At 42.6% G+C, this 20261-nt stretch overlaps 1 protein-coding gene across 5 annotated transcripts in view; it reads right to left on the bottom strand.

The window, feature by feature from the left end:
- The window catches only part of wdpcp (WD repeat containing planar cell polarity effector), an 85660-nt gene that overhangs the window by 42231 nt on the left and 23168 nt on the right, over nucleotides 1–20261 (bottom strand). For 2 of the 5 annotated variants that reach the window (XM_052080183.1, XM_052080178.1), the window contains exons 2-4: nucleotides 20139–20212; nucleotides 2770–2859; nucleotides 871–915 (exon numbers count right to left, since the gene is read on the bottom strand). In XM_052080183.1, the coding sequence (XP_051936143.1) occupies nucleotides 871–915; nucleotides 2770–2830 (106 nt within the window). In that variant the 5' untranslated portion in view covers nucleotides 2831–2859; nucleotides 20139–20212. Of the gene's footprint in view, nucleotides 1–870; nucleotides 916–2769; nucleotides 2860–6147; nucleotides 6327–16299; nucleotides 16492–20138; nucleotides 20213–20261 lie in introns of all 5 variants that reach the window. The other 3 variants (XM_052080179.1, XM_052080180.1, XM_052080182.1) reach the window with 3 other exon arrangements.

Genomic DNA, 20261 nt, shown 5'->3' with positions numbered 1-20261 from the left:
CGGGTGGAATGCTGCCCCCCCCCCCCCAAAAAAAAGCTCTAACTGAACAGTGCATATTTCAAGTTGGTATTGTACTTAATATTGTACCGTTGTGTGCTAAGATCAACACAAGCCCAAACCCAAAATCATGAGCGATCGCTCATCGAATACGCCTCTATTTTTTTGAATGTTTGGGCCTGAAAAAAAGGTTTCATACAGTATTGAATACGTTATACTGCGGAAAAAAAATTAAGATGACTACTTCATGGATTTCACTTACGAGTTCTTTTCAGAACGTAAACCGAGCGATAAACGAGTTATTAGTGTACTTTCAATGCTGCAACTTGAAAAAAAAAACAGAATTAAATGGATAAATTGTTAAACTTTTCTTAATTGCAAGCTGTTGTAATGGCGTGACTCGTTAAGGACAGACAGCCCATGACTCAATCAGTGATGTGGGTTAAGATGTAACCACCGCACTACTAATATGACACCAAAAAAAAGTTGGGTTTTTAGGACTGGAGCAAAGTCTCCCAGCCTGAGGCAATACAACGGGCAGCCTACATGGGAGGAGGGCCTCTCGCTATGAGATCTAGGACAAAGTCAACTGTTTAGTTCTCCTATCGCTTTGTGGCAGGACCCCCCGGGGTCAACAGCGGCAACGCGGGGCCCGGCTTCATCATAATGATACCGACCTGTGCACATGTTTTAGCATGTAAATCCCACACACTAACACGGCCTTCTGTGTGTACAAAAATGATCAAAGACGCCCCTCCCCTTCCCACCCCACAAAAAAAAAGCATACGAGACTTGTGTGTGTTGGCATCTTATGCGCACACAAATACAACTTATCTTAAACGCAAACACAGAGGCAATATAAACACTATTTACCTGGCTCTGCTTTATCGTGGTACTGATACGTGCCAATATCTGTGTCTGCGGGGCGAGAGAGAGAGGGGGAAACGGGAAGGGAGAAAGAGAGAGAGAGAGAGAGAGAGAGAGAGATGAGCATCATGCTGTCAAGGTAAAAAAATAAAATAAAATAAATTTTTAAAAAAAACAACCCTACAAGACAAATCAGCAATTTTTGCACCGTGGGATAAACAATCGCTATCAGCCACTGGCCTGTCCCGTCTGCCAGCACCGCGCTTTAGATAAGACCACTGGAGGGAGGTGAGAGGAATAAGGTGGGGAGAGAGGGTGGGTGGGGGGGTGGGGGGTGATGGGTGGGCTGCTGCTGGAGGATTGAGGGGGTCCAAGCCGGAATGGAAACGGGTGGGTGGAGGGGAGGTGTTTAATAAAGACAAGTGTGCCCATCCTGGCCCATCTGAGAGACTAATTGACACGTAGCGTTAAAAATACACACACACACACACACATGAGCTGACAAACACACACTGATAGACAAATTGCTGATCTGTGCATTTTTCTGCTTCGCGTTATTCCGGCAGGCCCCAAAAGTCGAGATTCGCACAACACATCATTTTTTTAATCGCACAGCCACTCTTGCCGCTGCTGCTGAGGTCAAGCAAATATAACGGGACACACACACACGCACACGCACACACACGCACACACACACACACACATTCATGCGTTCACAGTTCACCTTATAAAATGTTTTCACGTTTGTTTAAATGACTTGATTTTACACCTGGGGAATTTGATCCAAAACTCTTTTTGTCCTGCACACACATGAGCCTGACATACGTAATAAACGCACAACTTGGATAGAAAATGACATTCAACTACCGTTGATCTTGTCTTCATGGTGTCCTTTTTCATCAAATTGTCTTGACTGCTTCAAAATGTATTTGCTGTCTTTTTACAACCCGGTCGACAAGACAAGTTTGCCTTGACAATAAAGTACAGTACACTGAGCTGAACCAAAATACTTTGGCAATCTACAAATCTTAGTATTCACTCACGGCTCTAAAACACTTTTCTGCTGCCGTGGGCGAAACTTTATTCTTATCCATTTTAATGCATCAGGATCGTGGGCGCGCATGTGTTAAAAATCTATCGTATTTTGTTGTTTGCTAAGGCGGTTGTACACGCTGACAGAAAGGTGCGTCACGACTCAGCGAGCAGGCTTCTTTGCCGAGATATATCCCGGCGCATTTTAGCAAGATAGAAGGTTGGGGGATGGGGGGAGGAAAAAAAATGGCCGCGCCAGCTGGGATACACGCGGGACACATGGAGTCACATCCACACTATCTTCGCTGAGAGTCCAGCAGACTGTGAAAGACGGAATGGAAGGGAAAGAAAACAAGAAAATGGTGAAGCGGAGCATTTGGGAGGAGATGCGACAGATAGGCGGCGAGCGCGGGAACGTCAAAGCAGAAAATGTCAGCGCGTACGCTTATGAGCAAAGTAAGCTATCCGCCGGGTGGACTTTAGGAGAATATGTTCTCACTCAATGTGGTATATTATAGTGCTCTAAAGTTTAAGAATAGCACAAGGCGCCATTGCACGTGTCAACCAACTGAGTAGAACATTTGAACTGAATCCCATGTCAAGATGCTTGAGGTCACGCTACACAATCAAGACCGTCATTGACAAACCATTGATCGCTGTAAAAGCAACATGAGAATTTGAAGTGACGACAAAGAAGGCGTCAACGAGCAGCGCGGGCTGGGGTGTTGACTGAAAACGCCGCCGTGAACGTACGATGGAGAGCAAACAAAAGTGAGCGTTGACAGGCGGAGGCAGAATGAGGCGCCGAGTGGAGTGGAGCGCCGCGGACGAGAATCAGCGCGTGGCAGAGATCGACATGATGATAAAAAGTACCTCGGACTTGGAGGGAGCTCTTGGTGGACCACAAGTGCAGCTCAGCCAGGCAGAACGCCATCTGATGGGACCACGTAGCCCCACTGTGCTCTGAAAGGTAAAGCAACAGAAAAAAAAGCACGTGAGACAAAGCGCACAGAAGACCGCAAAGGGTCGAACATGACAGAAAAACATCAAAAACATGCATGGACCATACTCATCCACATGCCATTGATTGACAGCCGTTCATAATTCAATTACAACTTGCATCATTTTAGTGAGCTTTTCCGCTCACCAAAAAAGAAAACAAAAATGGATACAACGGTGTCGTTTAAAAAAAAAAAGTCAATTACATTGTGCTTGTTCCACCTGTTAGCGGTTATGTTTAGACTTTGTTACTGGTTTTCCAAGCTTCCATTTTAAGTCAGCATCATCGGATGTGTCTTTTTTTTTTTAATGAAATCAGAAATTCGTTTCTAAATGTGTTATACAGTGGTACATCGGATCATTGTTCCAAGTCAAGTTGCATCAAGTTGATGCAAGTGCATGGATTAAGAAATCAATGGCATGTGGATGAGTATGGTACGGAGTCATGAAAACCGAGTGGATGCACGAAAACCGGCACAGTTGCGACTAGCCGTTATCTAGCTTACACCTAAAAAAAAAAAAAAATGCATCTTCCCTCCAAATAGTCCACTAGGGCAGCCACTAGAAAGCGCCCCGTTGGCCGCTGTGAGCGACAGTTGAGCGGGTTGTGCTTTTCAACGTATCCAGTGGGCACACCCTCGGTGCCTTGAGAGCAGTGACAACGGCTTCTTTTTTTCATGCTTTTGAAGCCTCGTTTGATACATTTGTTCTGATCGTCAACAACCGTCTTTGCTGCAGTATGTGAAATTAACATGACATTTCATTTTACAAGAACTTTATTAAAGATTGTGTTCATCAACGAGCAAATCCACGCCCCCACACCGAAAAAAGTGAACCCCACGGTTATTGTTGTGGTGTTTTCCACACGCAGATGTGTGGAATGCTGTCCGCTTTGTGTGAACTGTCATCCCTCAAGTGCGCGTCAATCACTGCACGCCCATGATGCGTGAACGACCGAGGCGTGGGCCGTGACCACCTCGCAATGTCAGCCCCGGTTCACAAAGTCTGAGTCGGCTTGCCTCTCACACCTTGGTGCCATTTTGTTTCTATTCAGAACCTAAAATGTAGAAAGTCGAGCGCAGACCTCCGCCAAGGTAGAATACTGCTAATTTTGTGATCAAGAACATCGGGTATAATTAACTTCAGTTTATCGTGAGGGATATGTTACAGACCCATATGCAAAAATTAAATCTCCACGATATTGTACGTGTGCACCTTTGCAGTCTATGGTAGAATTTTGTGGGTGCTCAACTTTTCAGCCTTTAAACGCTGAAATTTTGCAGTGCAAGAGAGTGTCAAAAAAATAACACTCCACATTTTACGCGCAAGATACTTTTAAAAACACAAGTGCACACCGAGTCAAAGGTAAAGGCAGTTATATTGCTGCGTCGGCTTCTCTTTCCTATTTCATCTCTGAGGAGTCGCTCTTATCTAGCCCACATACTCCTCCCTGGTGCAAGAAGTGTGTGGAATATATCATTTTGCTGCTCAAACTACAAGTCCCAACAAGAACACCGGCGAGATAACGTGGATGTATGGGAGAAACGCTGCGGCTAGCATTGATGAGGCAACGCGGAACCAGTTTAGCGACATAAGAGGATTCTTCTGGCCTTCTCCTAAACGCCATTTTTAGAGGGCATCAGCCATTTTGGTGTGTGTGAGTGTGTGTGAATTTGGGTGGGGGTGGGGGGGGGGGGAGACTACTGTCAGATAGCTTTCGTTTTGTTGTTGGACATTCAAAGAGGTTTGGGAGTGTTGGAACATTCAACCAAGGCGCTTGCTGCTGTTTTTCCAATTTTATGAATGCCAGACAGTCTGTTTCATGTTAGATGAATTAGACTATTTTTTTTTCAAACAAAGGGGCATTATTACAGCAGTCCTTTTAGTCTAAAAGGAAAGGTGGGGGGGGGGGGGTTGGTGAAAATTAAAGGACAGTACCTTTCGAGAATGCAATGTTATTATACCCACCACAAAGTTGTATTTTTCAGATACGCTTGTTAAAATGTGATTTTTATCCCTCCTTACATTTTTGACTTTCACATCATAGTATGATCACTTTATCTTGGAAAAATAACTTAATTCTTTCAAGACAACAACTTTTTTTTCCTTGGAAAAACAAAAACGTTATTGTCAAAGGAAAACTTTTCTCCCCCCGCCCCAAAAAAAATGCCATCAAAGCCTTCCAACCATTTTCCAGAAAATAAGCATCTTTGTCATTTACATTGCATTAAGTTGTTCACATGGTATTTATATTTATTCAGTGGTAGGTTTCCTTAGACAAAACAACAACCTGTGAGGAATCCCTGGACACAAAATGTTCGAGACCCTCCACTCACACACTTCATCACTGGTGTCAAACTCGTGACCAAGGATCATTATCAGGCTCCTGTAGAGCTTCCTGATGAGCTGATCATTTGAATCAGGTCTGTTGGAGGAGGGAAGCATCCAAAACGTGCAAGATAACGGCCCTTGAGTACCCCAAGTTTGACACGTGGCCACTACATAATATAGTATACACTCACACACACACGCAACTCCAAAAGTCTTGGACTCCCGCCATTCCGTTTCTGGCTGGGTTTGCCGAAGTCTTCCTGTCTAACCCCCCATACCCTCCCCCAACCCCTGCAGAGCTCTGTGGGGGTGTGCAAGCAGAATACAGAGACAGCGTGGAAGTAAAAAGGGACAGTGCATGTGTGTGTACGTGTGTGTTGTCTTTACATTGTTTAAGAAGCTGCTTCAACATCAAAGGAAAGGAGGTTTGGTTCTGGGGGGCATATGACTCCTCTTACAAAGAAAATGGGACCTTGTCTAGTGTCTGCGTCTTCTTCTGTGCTCTGTATTGACGTTCGCCCCCTCTGGGTGGTGACATTATTTGAATGTTTGTCAATGTGTGCGACAGGAGTCACCGTCACAGTAAATATTTGAGATCTCACGGGGTTAATGAAATGACGCACAGAGGCCTTTTTGATTGGACTTTATAGTCTGAGACGTTCCCTGAGTTCTTGGAGGGCGGGCATTATGATTGGGACGTATTTGAAGTTGGGATGGGGGGGGGGGGGGATAGCTACCGGACATGTTGAAATGCAGCGGTGGTTTTCTTAAAGTGAATAAAGTCACAATGCCAAGAGGTTATCTGGCTTTTTAAGCAGCGCCGAGCAGTGGAAATTAAGACAGGAGATGTGCGAGATATGTGAAATGGGTTTTTTTTTTTGGTGTGGAATGAATAATTTGCAACAGTGATTTGGTGATTACCTGGGGGAGTCTGGACTCAGGCTTTCATACTGTCAATGTGGAGCTGCAGTGTGTGCAAACACTTTGGTTTGACATCTGTCATCTTTCTGACAAATTTCTTTCTCAGACGTATTCGCTCTTTTTCTCTTTTGCCAAGTGTGTGACGCACTCACACGCGGTCTCAGCCTCGTGCTTCGAGCCTGTAAACACAGCCGAAAACTAACTGTAGACGTTAAAAAAACAACAACAACAACAACAAAACAACGTGAGCTAGAATGGAGAACAACCTCAAAAAATGAATTGAATTCTCCACCGATATATATCACTTGAAACTCTCCATCCAAACTTGGGATCAGTTCAACAATATTTTTCAACACATCCAGTTTATTTCTCATGCTGAGGATTCATAAAAAGCTCGATTCTGAGCAATTGTATTTTCTCCCATATTTTCGTAGGAATTCCGATATGGTAAGTTCAGACGGCTGACTGCAGTTGTATTCGGGCACGCACTTAGTAAATAATTCAGGTCTGTTTCAAGACGATTCTAAGTTGTTTGACTTGTGTTTACAAGTGTTGTAGGAGCGTCGTTAATCGGGCATCGTAAAGTCACTGTACGATCGCATACCTTTTGGCCCTGTAAGTAATTTAGTCGTCTGCAGCAAATGACCTAATGATTACAGACCCCCTCTAGTGGAGCTAAATGGGACTACAATATTCAAATCAAGTTATAATTTTGTTTCCAGTGATCCCCCCCCCCGCTTGCTTCATTTGTTAGCCGATCACCTGAGGCGTCAGAAAACCCGCCCCGTCTGAGAACAGACAGGACCACGTCACATGTAAAGCCCGGCAGCAACGTATACACTTACAGGCAACACTACAGGCAGGTCTTCGTTTTGACGTGAGGGAGGGCAAAGCGGCGCCAAGCAGCGGGCCCAGAGCTGTTCAGTCTCACGGGAGCCCATTCAGAATAGAAGTGATGGACAGGTAGAACAAAATGAGGTGAATGCTGCTCAGGAGAGGTGACGGGTACAATCACTCTGTATGTGTGTGTGTGCTTTACAAGACACGTCAATCAGCAGCAGAAGGAAGCTGTTCTGATGTGGCCTCCGGGGCAAGTCGTGAGTGTGAGTGTGTAAATATGCGAGAGAGAGAGACAGAGACAGAGAGACAGAGAAAGAAGTCACCGAAAGTTGCATTCTGGGTTCAAGGGGCAACGCAGGGGTAAAGAGTTCAGATGTCAAAATGAAGATCCCCCCCCCCTTTATCAGGTGACCAAATTGTTTTGTTTCTTAGGTCAGAAGGTGGCATGAATGGACAAAAGTCATCTTCAGCTTGTTTAAAATGCGTCAGTTCCGTGTCAATTATACACATAAAAATTCATATGTTGCATTAAACAGTGATATTTCTAAAGGCAATTTAAAAGTCAGATTTGAGGCTGAATATTACTATTTTCTTGAAAAAGCGACTATCTTGCGTTTCCCTATCGGGAGGAACACAACTGGATAAAATTTCAAAATGGATGCCTCACATGTAAGAAATCCAGTAAAATAAAATGAATACATTTTCAAAAACGTATACAATAACATTAGCATGATGGATCAGATGCTAAAATACGTAAAGTTTGACAAAGTTAAAAGGTTTAAAAAAATATTTCCCAGTATGTATTGTGAACATATTTCATGTTTATTTATTGTCGACTTTCAAAGTGTATGCCCCATGGGAAAAAAAAAATCTAATTTTAAATAAAAAAATTATACAACGAAATGACAAAAAAATACAAAGATATTGTCATGATAGATTATTAAAAATTTAATTGAGACATGATTAGAAAATGTTTAACATATTTATTATTTTTAGATCGATTCTTGTCCAATAGTATTCCAATTTTTTTGTGAGGTTTTTTTTTTCTTCCAAAATTGTATCTGAAATATAAACAAAAACTAAATGCATTATTTTACGGATTCCTTTTTTTTGTGTGTATTTTTCTCTCAACACTCGACAAATGCCACTATTGAGCTTTTCTCTGATCTATGCTGCTTCCCCACGAATAAAGGATTACCTCATGGCTTTGACTAATTCATCCAAAAGCGGGACTCTTAGTGCAAAGTCCAAACACCTTTAAACATGATCTGGTGACCCCGAGTGAGCAAAGAAGAGCAGGCGAGGAGGGAGGAAGATGCCGCGGAGATGAAGAGGAGGCTTTTTTTTTCCCTGAGCACAAGTGTAAACGTCATTAGAGGAGCTAATGGAGGGAGAAGGTGGGGGGGAAAAAAGGGAAACTCACTCCAGCAGAGGTATTTACCCAACGCCTGGAGCAGAAAGGCAAACACAGCCGCAGTAATGACGGAGAGAGAAAATGCGTATGGACGGGAAGCGCGGGGGGTGTAGGGGGATGATGGAGAGGAAGTAAAAGTGAGGAAGACATCCCGCTTGATTATCCCTTCAACATGTTTTTAAACCATGCAAATCATTTTGAACATTTGCACACTGGGGTAGTAACGCTTGTTGCGCCCTCCTGTTCCGCTAATGGTGCTAATCCCGGCAAGCTTTTTCGCTAAAAGCCCGGCCTATCTGCGCCTACGGCGACGCCCAAGGGCATGAAAGGCAATACTTGCACAGGAGCTGCGCAATTGTCGGGGCCGGCCGGCTTCAAAGAGATTGTGGGCCGCGGTGCGCCTCGGCGGTGCCGCTACCCTGTCGCCTGGCGAGGTGACGCGTGTCACATTGACACGCCGGGGTTTTTGTTGACGCCGTTGGATTTTCTGCTCCTAAAGCCGCTCGCCGCCCCGCCGTTCGCCCGACACCTTTTGACCACAAACGCCGGACACACCAGGCACATTCTCAGTTTGTTGTTTATGCGGCGTGTAACGTTAGCTTGTCGAACACTTATTCAGCCTGTTGTTTTTCATTTTTATTTTAAATTACCTTTCAAGGTGACAGGTTTCTTGGTGTCAGATTTCATCAAATAAATAGCCCTCAAAAATGCGACTTACACTCCAGGGCAATTTATAAATATATATTTTTTCTTGCATTTTATGGCTGGTGTGACTTATATTTTGGTGCGATTTATAATCCGGAAAATACGTTTGATGTGTATATACCATCAAATAAAAGCTGTAACCATCTAATTTGGTCTCATATTCATCTTTTGATCTGAAAACCAAATGTCTTGAGCATACAACAAAAACAAAGAGACCGAACCCTTGCCCTTCCTATACTTTTGGAGAGGACTGTACGTGTAAACGTGAATGAACAGGCCGAAACCTGGCCACTCTTATCGAGTGTACCTGGACAACCTCAAGCTGACCACCACCCATGCTGTCAACTTTTAACAAACACCTGCCAATGGCTGTTGATCGCGAGGCCCTTTAAAGTTGCCGTCAAGACTCGTGGAGTGGCCACCGACCCCGGCAGAAAGGAAAGGTCGCGCCAAACGTCCCCTAGACTTCTTAACAATTTTATTCACCCGTCATACGCTCACACACGGACTGTCTGTCACCTCCCAGATGAGGCCGTGACAACTCGGACACACCTCAGCGGGCAGCCACCGTCTTTCTGTCTCGCTCCACCTGTGACGGCTTGACACGGCGGCGAGTCGATGGCGCTCAGAGCAAAAGGGGCTCGTTTCTCTTGGGCACGACCTCTGAGATGGATTCCGGTGTCGTTATCGCCCCTCTCAAACCCCCGAGTGAGGCATGCTGCCATCTACAAGTAAACAAACTTTCCCTACAAGGACCTGGCAGATGTCAATCATACTTAAGGAAAGTGCATCATCTACCAAAAACAAACAAACAAAAATCGTGGATCTAAAATACAATCTGGATTATTGTCTCATTTAAACAATAATGAATACAGTGTATAAACAATGATTTGTTCTTGATTTTACTGCCTGGTGCTTTCTACCGCCTTTATTACCGATTTGTCTTACTGTTTATTGTGCATGTTAAATCGCTCCATGTACAGCACTTTGTATGCAGCGATGGCTGTTTGAAAGTGCTCTATAAATACTGTTGACTTGACTTGAATGAACCTTGCACACCTTTTTCATGACAGTTCCTCCAAATATTACAAAACTTTGACCCCGTTCTCCGCTCACATCAACTGATGTCGGCCCAAAAAACAAAACAAAAAACAAACAATCAAGTGTATCTGCTTCGAAATGGGTTTCTTTCTATGACTTGGTCAAAGTACCGAACCCTGGAATTTCCCCAAAATTAACAACTTCTTCTTCAATTTCAGGTGAACAAGAAGTTATTATAGATAAACGATCTATAATCGGGTTATTACAGATAGACATTCATTTATTCCATTTGAGCGACTGTGGCTGTCGTTCAGTTTGCATTTTCAGGCAAAGGTTCTTAAATTATTGTAGCAAGTTATAAGTCGCTATTTACCCCACCCGATGGTGGAACCCTAAGTCTGATGCGAACCGTATTGGGGGGAAACCCCTACGAGAGTGAATTCTGTACTTATGTACGGCACAAAAACAGAGCCGTGCCTCCATTCGTGGGTCAAGTCTCGTCTTGTCAGGAGCGATATCCTCCTTTCCGTCGGAGCTGACAGCTGGGAGCAGCAGAGGGGCTGCCGCCGGGGCTCAGACTTCAACATACTCGACCAGCAGTTAAGCCCATTTGACGTCAGGAGCGTAGAGGTTCAGTTTTCGCATTTTCACGATTCGGCCTCAGCTGTATCCGACGCGGTGAACGGGCCAATGGTTTAAGTCAAACACAGGGAGTTGGGAAAAGCAACAGGCGGGAATAAGAAATGATCGTTTTGACTGACCTACTTAAGTTCTTGCTCATTTGAGACTTTCTGGGCCGTTGTTATGTTCGTGTACCGACAGAATGTACAGTAGATGCTGTCACTCATCATTAGTCTCAAGTTTTGAATGCCGGTATTTTGTTTCACTCAATTGTGCGCGGCTGTTGTGATTGACAAAGCTGACAAACAATTGCTAGCGCAAGAACCTGTTTTCCACCCTGCTCTTATATCGCGATACTCTTCGTTGACATCATCTTATCATCTGAACTGGCCCACTCATTGAGCTCCATTCGAACAACTTGTCATGAACTAGAGTTCCAAATGTCTTTAATTGATAGCCAAATTAAGAGCATTTAATTTTAATGCCTTACTTTGGTCCATATTTTGTCTGTCCAGTGCACAAAACAAGGCTCGGATGACTTTGGTGTGGAAGACCAAAGCCCTCAAACACTTTCAGATCTAGAACATGGCAATCTCTAAGTCGAGAGAAGCCCAAGTTAAGATGACCTTTTAGAAGGCCACTTTGATAAAATTGAAGATCCTGTGATCACTAAATATAATTTGGGAACGGAGAATATCAATCTCTACAAATTTGTCAAAAAACTGCTTTAGCTGATGTCCTGATAGTTTTGTCTATTCAGCTGACTGTTGACTCTGTATCACCCAAATGTGAAACAAATAACTAACTTGTACTTTCTTAAAGATAACTTTTCCAACCGTGATCGCAAGAATTAAAAAAAAAACATGATGGTCTGCTAAAGTGGGATTTATAGACATTTTGGAAACGTTTGATACATCTATACTTCTTTACTCGTCAACAACCCACACGTGGACCAAAAAGACACCCCAACAATTTGTGGAAAGTCCTTCAAGAATGGAAACCGTTTGAGCTGAAAGGAAGGAACTCCACTTTCCACTTCTGTAGGTAGAATGGCCACGGCGTCCCAATAGTTTTGTCCATTTAGTTGACTGTTTTGCCCTCATGTGTCACAACTTTCAATCCAAACTGGCACTTGTTTCTCTTCACACACCCATGCATATGCTTAAGGTCAACTGGGCGGGCCCACATCCCAAACGGCGCTGCTGTTGTCACGGCAACAAGCAGCTATCCTGGCTAACATCTGCTGCGCGACCCCGGGCTGCTCGGAACGGGTCTTAATCCCCGCACGAAGCTGTGTTGTGGGGGAAAACATTCTTTTCTTTTTTTGGGGGGGGGGGGGTGTGAGAGAGAGAGAGGGAGGACAAACGGGACCATCCATGTTGCTGGTAACCTGCAGGCGAGTGGATCACACAGTGTTGTCTGTTGGGTGGCCCCGATATCCCCCCACACCCCTTCTCCTACCCCCCTCAATGCAACATTATGGCTATGCAGAGGGGTGTGACAGCCAGCTTTCGGCAGTGAGTTGCCATCGGCGGTCCAGTTGGATGGATTTGGGCTCTGGGGTTAATGAACGGCCTGGCGCGCTGGCCTTGGTTTAGGTATGCCATGACGACATCACTTTGATTAGCGGTGATTTGAACCCAAAAATGTGAAGAAAAAAAAAAGATCTGTAGTAGATCCACAATCATGTTGTGGTCACTTTTCGGTGAATGTGAATTTCTTGCTGCTGTGCGAAAACAGTGAAAAGCTTTCTTTTTTTTAATAGACATGGTGTCCAGTTTAAGGTGCTTGTATTCGTATGCTTTTTGTCGTTAGCAGGACAACATCAGCAAACTTGTGGGAGAACTGTATGACCAAATCTAGTTTTTTATTTTGTTGGTAGGTGTGTTTTTATTATTTTTTTTTTTTTTGATGATGATGAGGTGATTTAGCTTATTGCTTTATGTACACTAGGATGACCCAAAAAATATGTACAGAAGTTTAAACAACCCAGAATTACAATTAATGTGACCCAGCATTTGGGGACAATATTGAACCAACAATTGTAGTTGAAACAACCGAGAATTTATTTCATGTCATCAAACATTTGGATAAAATTGACCAACCCGTCCTGCTGGATCAAATTAACCCTTTGATCCACCTTGTAACCTGATAACATGATAAGCTGTCCACTGTAGTAAATATAAATGCTCAAACATCTTTCCATCAAGACATGTAAAGTCAGCATGTAGCAGGTTAGTGTCCCCTAGTGGCAACCCTAAAAATAAAAATAAAACACTGAAAAAACAAACACAAACAAAACAAACAATTTTAGACCCAAAGTATCCCTGTGAGGTCTAAAATTACAAGTTGTCTTATCAAAAACAAGCTGAGCCTCGATAATATTCTGATAAGCATCTCCTCCAGAGAGGAGATCCGCAGTAGAGAAATGAAGATGCCGCTCCGTCAATCAGTCCATCTGCAGCTATGAAATATGCATTTGTCTTAATATGGAGTTTGATTCCATCAAAAGCCATTTCACGGACCGTTTGCTTATGCAAACGCCTTTGGGAGACAGACAGCAAGGGAGAGGGAGTGTGGTCGAGGCTCACTTGGAAGAAGAAACACACCTCCAGCATACTGGAGTGTGTGTGCGTGTGTGCGCACGCGCGTGTGTGTATGAGGAATTTTAATTGAATAGTTCTGCATCAGTGCCAAGAAGTTACTTGGTGTGTTTGCAGAGGCTTGCGCTTTCTCCGACTGTCAACGCGCATGCCCGTTTTCCCTCCCACATACACACAAGAGAGCTCACCGGAGGAGTGTTCCGTTTTGCAACCCGGTGGTTCGTGGTTCGATCCTTGACCACTGCAAGCATGTCGAAGTGTCCTTCAGCAAGACAACGAAACCCCGAGGTTGCTCCTGGTGCTGCGTCACCAGAAGGTGAACCGGGGGGGGGTCACAGTGTGAATGAAGCGCTTTAAGTACCTGCTTCGTAAAATCTGCTCAGGTTTCATCCAACGACAATTAGAGGAGCTCAAATGAGATCAGATGAGAAAACCTACTTTGGATTAAACAGCAACCAAGCTTCTGGGTACACGTTTGTCTCCAACTAACATCAAAACACGCAATCCTGATGCCTGACAGGCCATGAGAGCTCATTGACAATGGTACAATGGTGAGCTGTGTTGATTGTGGTCCTGCACTGACACCTAGTGGGATATAACAAGACTGTAGTCCCAATTTTAGCACCAGAGCAACTCTCCATTTTAGACAGGGACATAACAGTAATACCGAGAGACCCACTATGACCTACTACACAGGCAGAGATGGGGTAACAGCAATCCGGTCACGTCTGCTGGAACACAGAGACACCATAGTCTACCGGAGCAGATAAAAAGCTGATGTTGGGTGTCCTCCCAGCTATACAATATCTCTCTCCACCGGCTGTCAACGTGACGGTGGTCTCGCTCAGGTGCGCCCTTCAGGCCCAAGTGGAGGAGCAGAATAGGATAGGCGATAAAAAGAAGAAAAAGAGGCGAGAGGAGGGTGGTGAAATGACAATGGAGGCAAAGAGGAGGAGGTGGAATGAGGAGAATCAAGCGAGCAACGCACCGGAATCCTCATCTGAACTTTTCCCAACATCAATTCGGACTGGCTCCAAGGGAGAGTAAGAGACACCTCACTGGTTGTTTTTACAGAAAAGACAAAGAGGTGCACGTGGCCAGGGGGCAGTATAAAACAGCCATTTTGCAAATACATCGCGACAGATATCACAGTACAGTATATCAGGAGTAATATTTTTCTCAGACGGTAAAGAGCGGGAGTATGGTTATATTATCTGTCAACTAGACCATTTGTGTTCAAATACAGTCAAACAACCACATAGCTTTGCTTTAATGAGGTCAATTTAATTTAATACTAACAATCAATGAAAAACACCACAGACAAGCTAACAAAAAGCATCAGTGTCGCGGTGTGATAACCATTTGAAGGGATATTTAAACACAAATGATGGAGCAACATGTGAAGGCAGACACTACAATATGGATAATATTTTCTACAGTATTTTAGGTTTTTAATAGTATTTTCGGTTGTAATTTTTTGGTGTTCAAATGTCTTTAAAAAGTGTGCTTTTATCCGTTTTAAATGTGTTTAAATTGTGTGGGATGCGATTTTCCTGAAACAACATCGCAAAAGTGGTGAAGATGACACGACACTCTGTTTTATGTGTCGTGTTGTACAGTATTATTTTGTCATTTTATGTTAAGTGTTCTTTTGATGGCGGCGCAGGCACACGCACTCTTGTCTGTTTAATATAATTTGGTTTGGTTTCTTTGACTTTCAGGTTCTATCAGCCATTAGATGACTTCTCACTTTGAATGTGGCATGTTGAAATGTAGCCTACAAAACATGAGGTCATGTGATTCATGCTGCAAAAAGCAAAGCCCTGTGAAGGATATGATGTATGGTCTACTCTGGGGGTCATGTTTTCCATCTCTCCTGCTCCAAAATGGTCACGTGTTTTCCAGCTTCTGTAGACCTTGCTGATCATCTGAGCTGTGGCCGATAGCGGCTCTTGGATGAATGTGAATTATGTTACCGCCTGCGGGTATAGTGCAAAATAAAGAGCTTCTGCAATGGTGTCATCCTTTAAATACAAACGAGGGTGTTGCAATATTAATAGTGTGCAATATCTACATGACACTGGGGAGGGCCAGGATTTGCCTACTTTCCCACTAAGGGTTATATATTACACATTTGTATCGTAGTGTAGTATGCTAATGATTGATGTCGCTAAATAGTCAAGTTAGCTACAAGAAAAAGGAATGGTACAGAGCAGATATTTGAAAATTACAGTACATTACATTGATCATAAATTACTGGCAGACTATTTTTTCCTCTATTTAAGCACCCTAGGAAGTGCCATATAAAGCTAAGATATTAGTTTTTAATTACATATTGATCATTACGGAATGCTTTTCCATACTTATTTGTCATGTCCTTGTTTATTGCAGTTGCTTGTTATTGATCCTAGGATAGACTGTACTAACGGAGACAAATTGCGTTCTACCTACTAGGCTAATAATACGGAAGATGAGGGCCAATGAAGAGGAAAAAAACAAGGTTGGTAAGATTCTCACTTTTATCTCAAATTCTCACTTGAAGTCGAATTCTTTAAGTCAGAATTCAGAGAATTAAGTCAGAATTCTGAGATAAAAGTGAGAATCTTGCCAACCTTGTTTTTTTTTTCTTCACTGACCCTAATCCTCTTCTGTACAATAAAGATTATTCTGATTTTAATATCGGATAAAACGACACTCATCCCAACACAAATCTAAAATAAATATATATTCATTCATCTTCCGAGCCGCTTGATCCTCACTAGGGTCGCGGGGGGTGCTGGAGCCTATCCCAGCTGTCTTCGGGCAGTAGGCGGGGGACACCCTGAATTGGTTGCCAGCCAAACCGCAAATGTGTTGCACAAACTCATTGGCTCTTGGAAAATACAGCACAGAAACATCGTACTCTGATTGGCCTTGCTCCACTCTTACCAGCCTCCAATTTCTTTCTTGAAATGTCTTGTGCGAATGTGTCCCAGGTTTTGCTCCTTGCGAACGTGTCCCAGGTTTTGCTCTTTGGGTGGAATGTCCTATGATCTGGAACTGCGCTGGTGATTGGACCTTCACCGCATGAATGGACAGTCAGCACTCAGCCCAGGAACGTTTACTGTGTCGCGGATGACACTGTGGAATTACCGGTAACCGGGAATTATTACAAACTTGTATTCGTTTTTTGCATCTTACAGTATTTCCTGACTTATTTGAACATGGCCTTTTATGTGACAGGTAAGAAGATGAACGAGACAAGTTTTGTACAAAGTAGACTTATTTTGTGGATTTGACAAAACTATTTTACAGTTTCTGATGATCCTCGATTGAAGCAAATTTGCATTTAGAATATGCATCGTTGTTTAGTTTTGTTAAAAACATGACACTGGTCCACACAAAATTTGATTCAAAGAAGGCTTTATGTGCCCCTGAATGTGTTTTTGATGCCGATTTAAAAGAAAAAAAAACGTTTTTCTTTCTTTTCTTCTATTTTACATTTGACCATGTTATAATTTATAGCCATGACATTTGAGGATAATAATCCACCTGCTGCTGAACATAACCCCTAATTCATATATATTACATGTTATATTGTTCTTATAATATTGTTATGAAAACTGATGTGCCAGAGGAGAAAACATATCTTTAATTAAAACCACAGCCAAGAAAAAAAAACTTTGTAGATCAACATGAGGAACCGCAGACAAAGCAAACATTTGACTTTCCGTCTCTGTCGCTTGATCTTTTGTTGATTATTTTTTTTCGTGGTCCATTTAAAATATGAGAAGAGACAAATTGGCGCCATTTCCAAAAGTACTGAGAATGCCTCATAGCACCTCTTTCACACCTCTAGCAGAAGATTATGCCAGTATGCGCCTGTGGATTCCACACAGTGCCAATTACACATTAGACAAAGACATGCATTCAAACATTCCCTTGCTAAGGAATTGACAAAATAATAATAATAATAATAAATATTTGCCAGTGGCTTTCAAACAGAACCGAGCAAAGAAACTAATCAAAGAAAGTCACTCTTTCACACAGAGAGCATGTAAACTTTTGCATTTATTTGCCCATAGCTTTCACAGAACCCAGCGAGAGAAAAAAAAGGCCAAATTATCTAAAAAAAAATGCAACCATGAATACTTCATTATTCTCTCTTTCACACAGAGAACCCACAAAGCCACCACATCAGAGCCTGAGCAGAATGAATAAAATTATTCACCTTATTGCACCTTTCTTCTTCTACTATTCTCCACGCATATACGGCACCACACAGCCCCTACGAGGCACACAGCCGGAATGACCGTTATTTGTATTTTATTTGAATATATTCTTGTTTTACTTTCTTCCTCATTTATTTTCTGGCTCCTTCAAGTTATATTTCAAGTTTTGGTCGTTGAATAAATACTGAGTTATGAGATCAAGTGAATAATCATTTTTAGTCATCGTAATTTGAATGTTAAAAAAAATTCAATTTTTTTTCCCCATAACCGCCAAGCCCTACGCAATTCCCACAAAGAATGTAGAATGAGGAGCCTCTTTCACACACAAGATTCTGAAACACTGCAGCACAAGCCCCGAAGTCTGCTTTTTATAATCAGAACTAAAACGGAAGTCTATTGTTCCTCAAATGAAGACCAACTGCAAAGTGTCTTACTTCCCCATAACTGCGCCTGAACCGGACGTCATGACATCCCGCTTGCCATTTCAACCCCTGACTTTTTGCTTCCTGCTTGCGTTTTTTTTTTTTTTAATTTTGGAATGTGCTGTAGGTTTTGTCGCACGTCAGAGACAGTCGAGCCAATATTTATTTTCCTGTGCCTTTCACATGCAAGCCAGCAAAGTGTGATCTTATCGCATCCGTCAGTTTCCACGACTGCCAGAGTCATGCTAGAGCCGACGCTTGGCAAGTTGGCGTTGTGATCTGTGATGTCAGTATGTTTTGCAAAAGCAGCTGCTGTTCCTTGGAAATGAGCCAAAAAGTCTCATGTGGAGAGTTTCCGTGCTGCCAGAGAAAGCCAAACGTCATCCCGCAATCATATAATTAGATCACGTGAATATCGGGAGGATCGAGTGGGACCTTGAAAATACTTAGTGGACACTTCCTATCGTGTATGTGTTACAATACAATACAATACATGCTGATTTATATAGCGCTTTCACAACAGCGGCAGCTGTAACAAAGCGCTTCACTCATTCAGTGCCAGCCAATTCTGGACCAAGTCTGAAAAGACGTTTAAAAACGTCTTTGGGAGTGAATGAGTTAACACGGACAGTCGTGCAGTAATATTGTTCGGTGTTCTGACGATGTTTCTTCCAAATGTGTTCTCACACGTGTGAAATGGTTCATTCACGAGTCTCGTGAGTCATTCTTCCCCAAAAGCCAATGATGTTCTCCCACGAATTTGATCGGAAGAACGCAAGGATGTTTCTGCCAAAAGCGTCACTAGCATCTTGTTTCCAGATGCTAGTTGTTTTGTTTTTGGGGGGAGGGGTGGGGTTGTGTTGTTGTACTGGAACACATCTGTGTCACTCGCGGTTTGTAGACATCAGACATGAGGAGAGTTTGAAGGCCTAAGTTTTGACTGAACTAACTTAACTGAACTAATGTTCTCACGGGAAATTTGATTTCTGGATTATTGCTTGAACAGCAAATCGTGAGTTTTGACCACAATTTTTCCGGGAAATGTTGGGGCAAATAAATATCTTTCTGAGTCAGATTCTTTTCATACATTTTGAAGGAAAGTTTGAATTCCAATTTTGCTCTGGCTAGTGACACCAGCAAGACCAGCACATAAACACAACAAAGCAATGAAGTTTTTTGTTTTTGTTTTGTTTTTTTGAGCGGGTTACTTTCTTCTTGAGGGTCTCTAACGTGGTCAGTGTGGCTAATTAGCAGCTAGCTAGCTAGCTGTTACCCATTGTTTGCTATTCGAGATTAACAGGTGGAGCAGAAATTAGCTTGTGGAGCCAGCGGAGGTTAGCCTCTTTCCATGTCAATATTATCACATGATAAATCAGTCTGTATTGTGGATCAGACCGTGCATATACTTATCATGTTAAAACATGAAATTTCTTAATTTAAAAATGTGATAAGTTTGGCTTGCTTCTCAGACGGTAAAGAGTGGGAGTATGGTTATATTATCTGTCAACTAGACCATTTGTGTTCAAATACAGTCAAACAACCACATAGCTTTGCTTTCATGAGGTCAATTTAGCTTAATACTAACAATCAAGGCAAAACACCACAGACAAGCTAACAAAAAGCATCAGTGTCATGGTGTGAAAACCATTTGAAGGGATATTTAAACACAAATGACGGAGCAACATGTGAAGGCAAACACTACAATACGGATAATATTTTCTACAGTATTTTAGGTTTTTAATAGTATTTTCGGTTGTAATTTTTTGGTGTTCAAATGTCTTTAAAAAGTGTGCTTTTATCTGTTTTAAATGTGTTTAAATTGTGTGGCATGCGATTTTCCTGAAACAACATCGCAAAAGTGGTGAAGATGGCACGACAGTCTGTTTTATGTGTCGTGTTGTACAGTATTATTTTGTCATTTTATGTTAATTGTTCTTTTGATGGCGGCGCAGGCACGCGTACTCTTGCTGTCCGTTTAATATGAGGGAGGACATTTCATCTGTGCTGCACATACAGCACATTTGACAATAAAGTTGTACTTGATATAGAAGATGTAAGAAAACATTTTCATGGGTGTGTGGTCTGAAGGGCATGCGTTAATTGATGAAACCATAAAATCTGGATGAATGCTCACCTGGCAGGTCTTATCTTAAACAAGGATTGCAGCAACACTTAGGCTTTGGCTGACGACAACAACAGTAAAATCAACTGCAAAGAGATGCACAGAAAATAATAAATAGGATTGCATAAGTATCAC

This window comes from Hippocampus zosterae, chromosome 11 (genome assembly GCF_025434085.1).
Source record: "Hippocampus zosterae strain Florida chromosome 11, ASM2543408v3, whole genome shotgun sequence".
Classification (NCBI taxonomy): Eukaryota; Metazoa; Chordata; class Actinopteri; order Syngnathiformes; family Syngnathidae; genus Hippocampus; species Hippocampus zosterae.
Note: the sequence above shows the minus strand (reverse complement) of the source record. Positions and strands in the feature narration are given on the sequence as shown.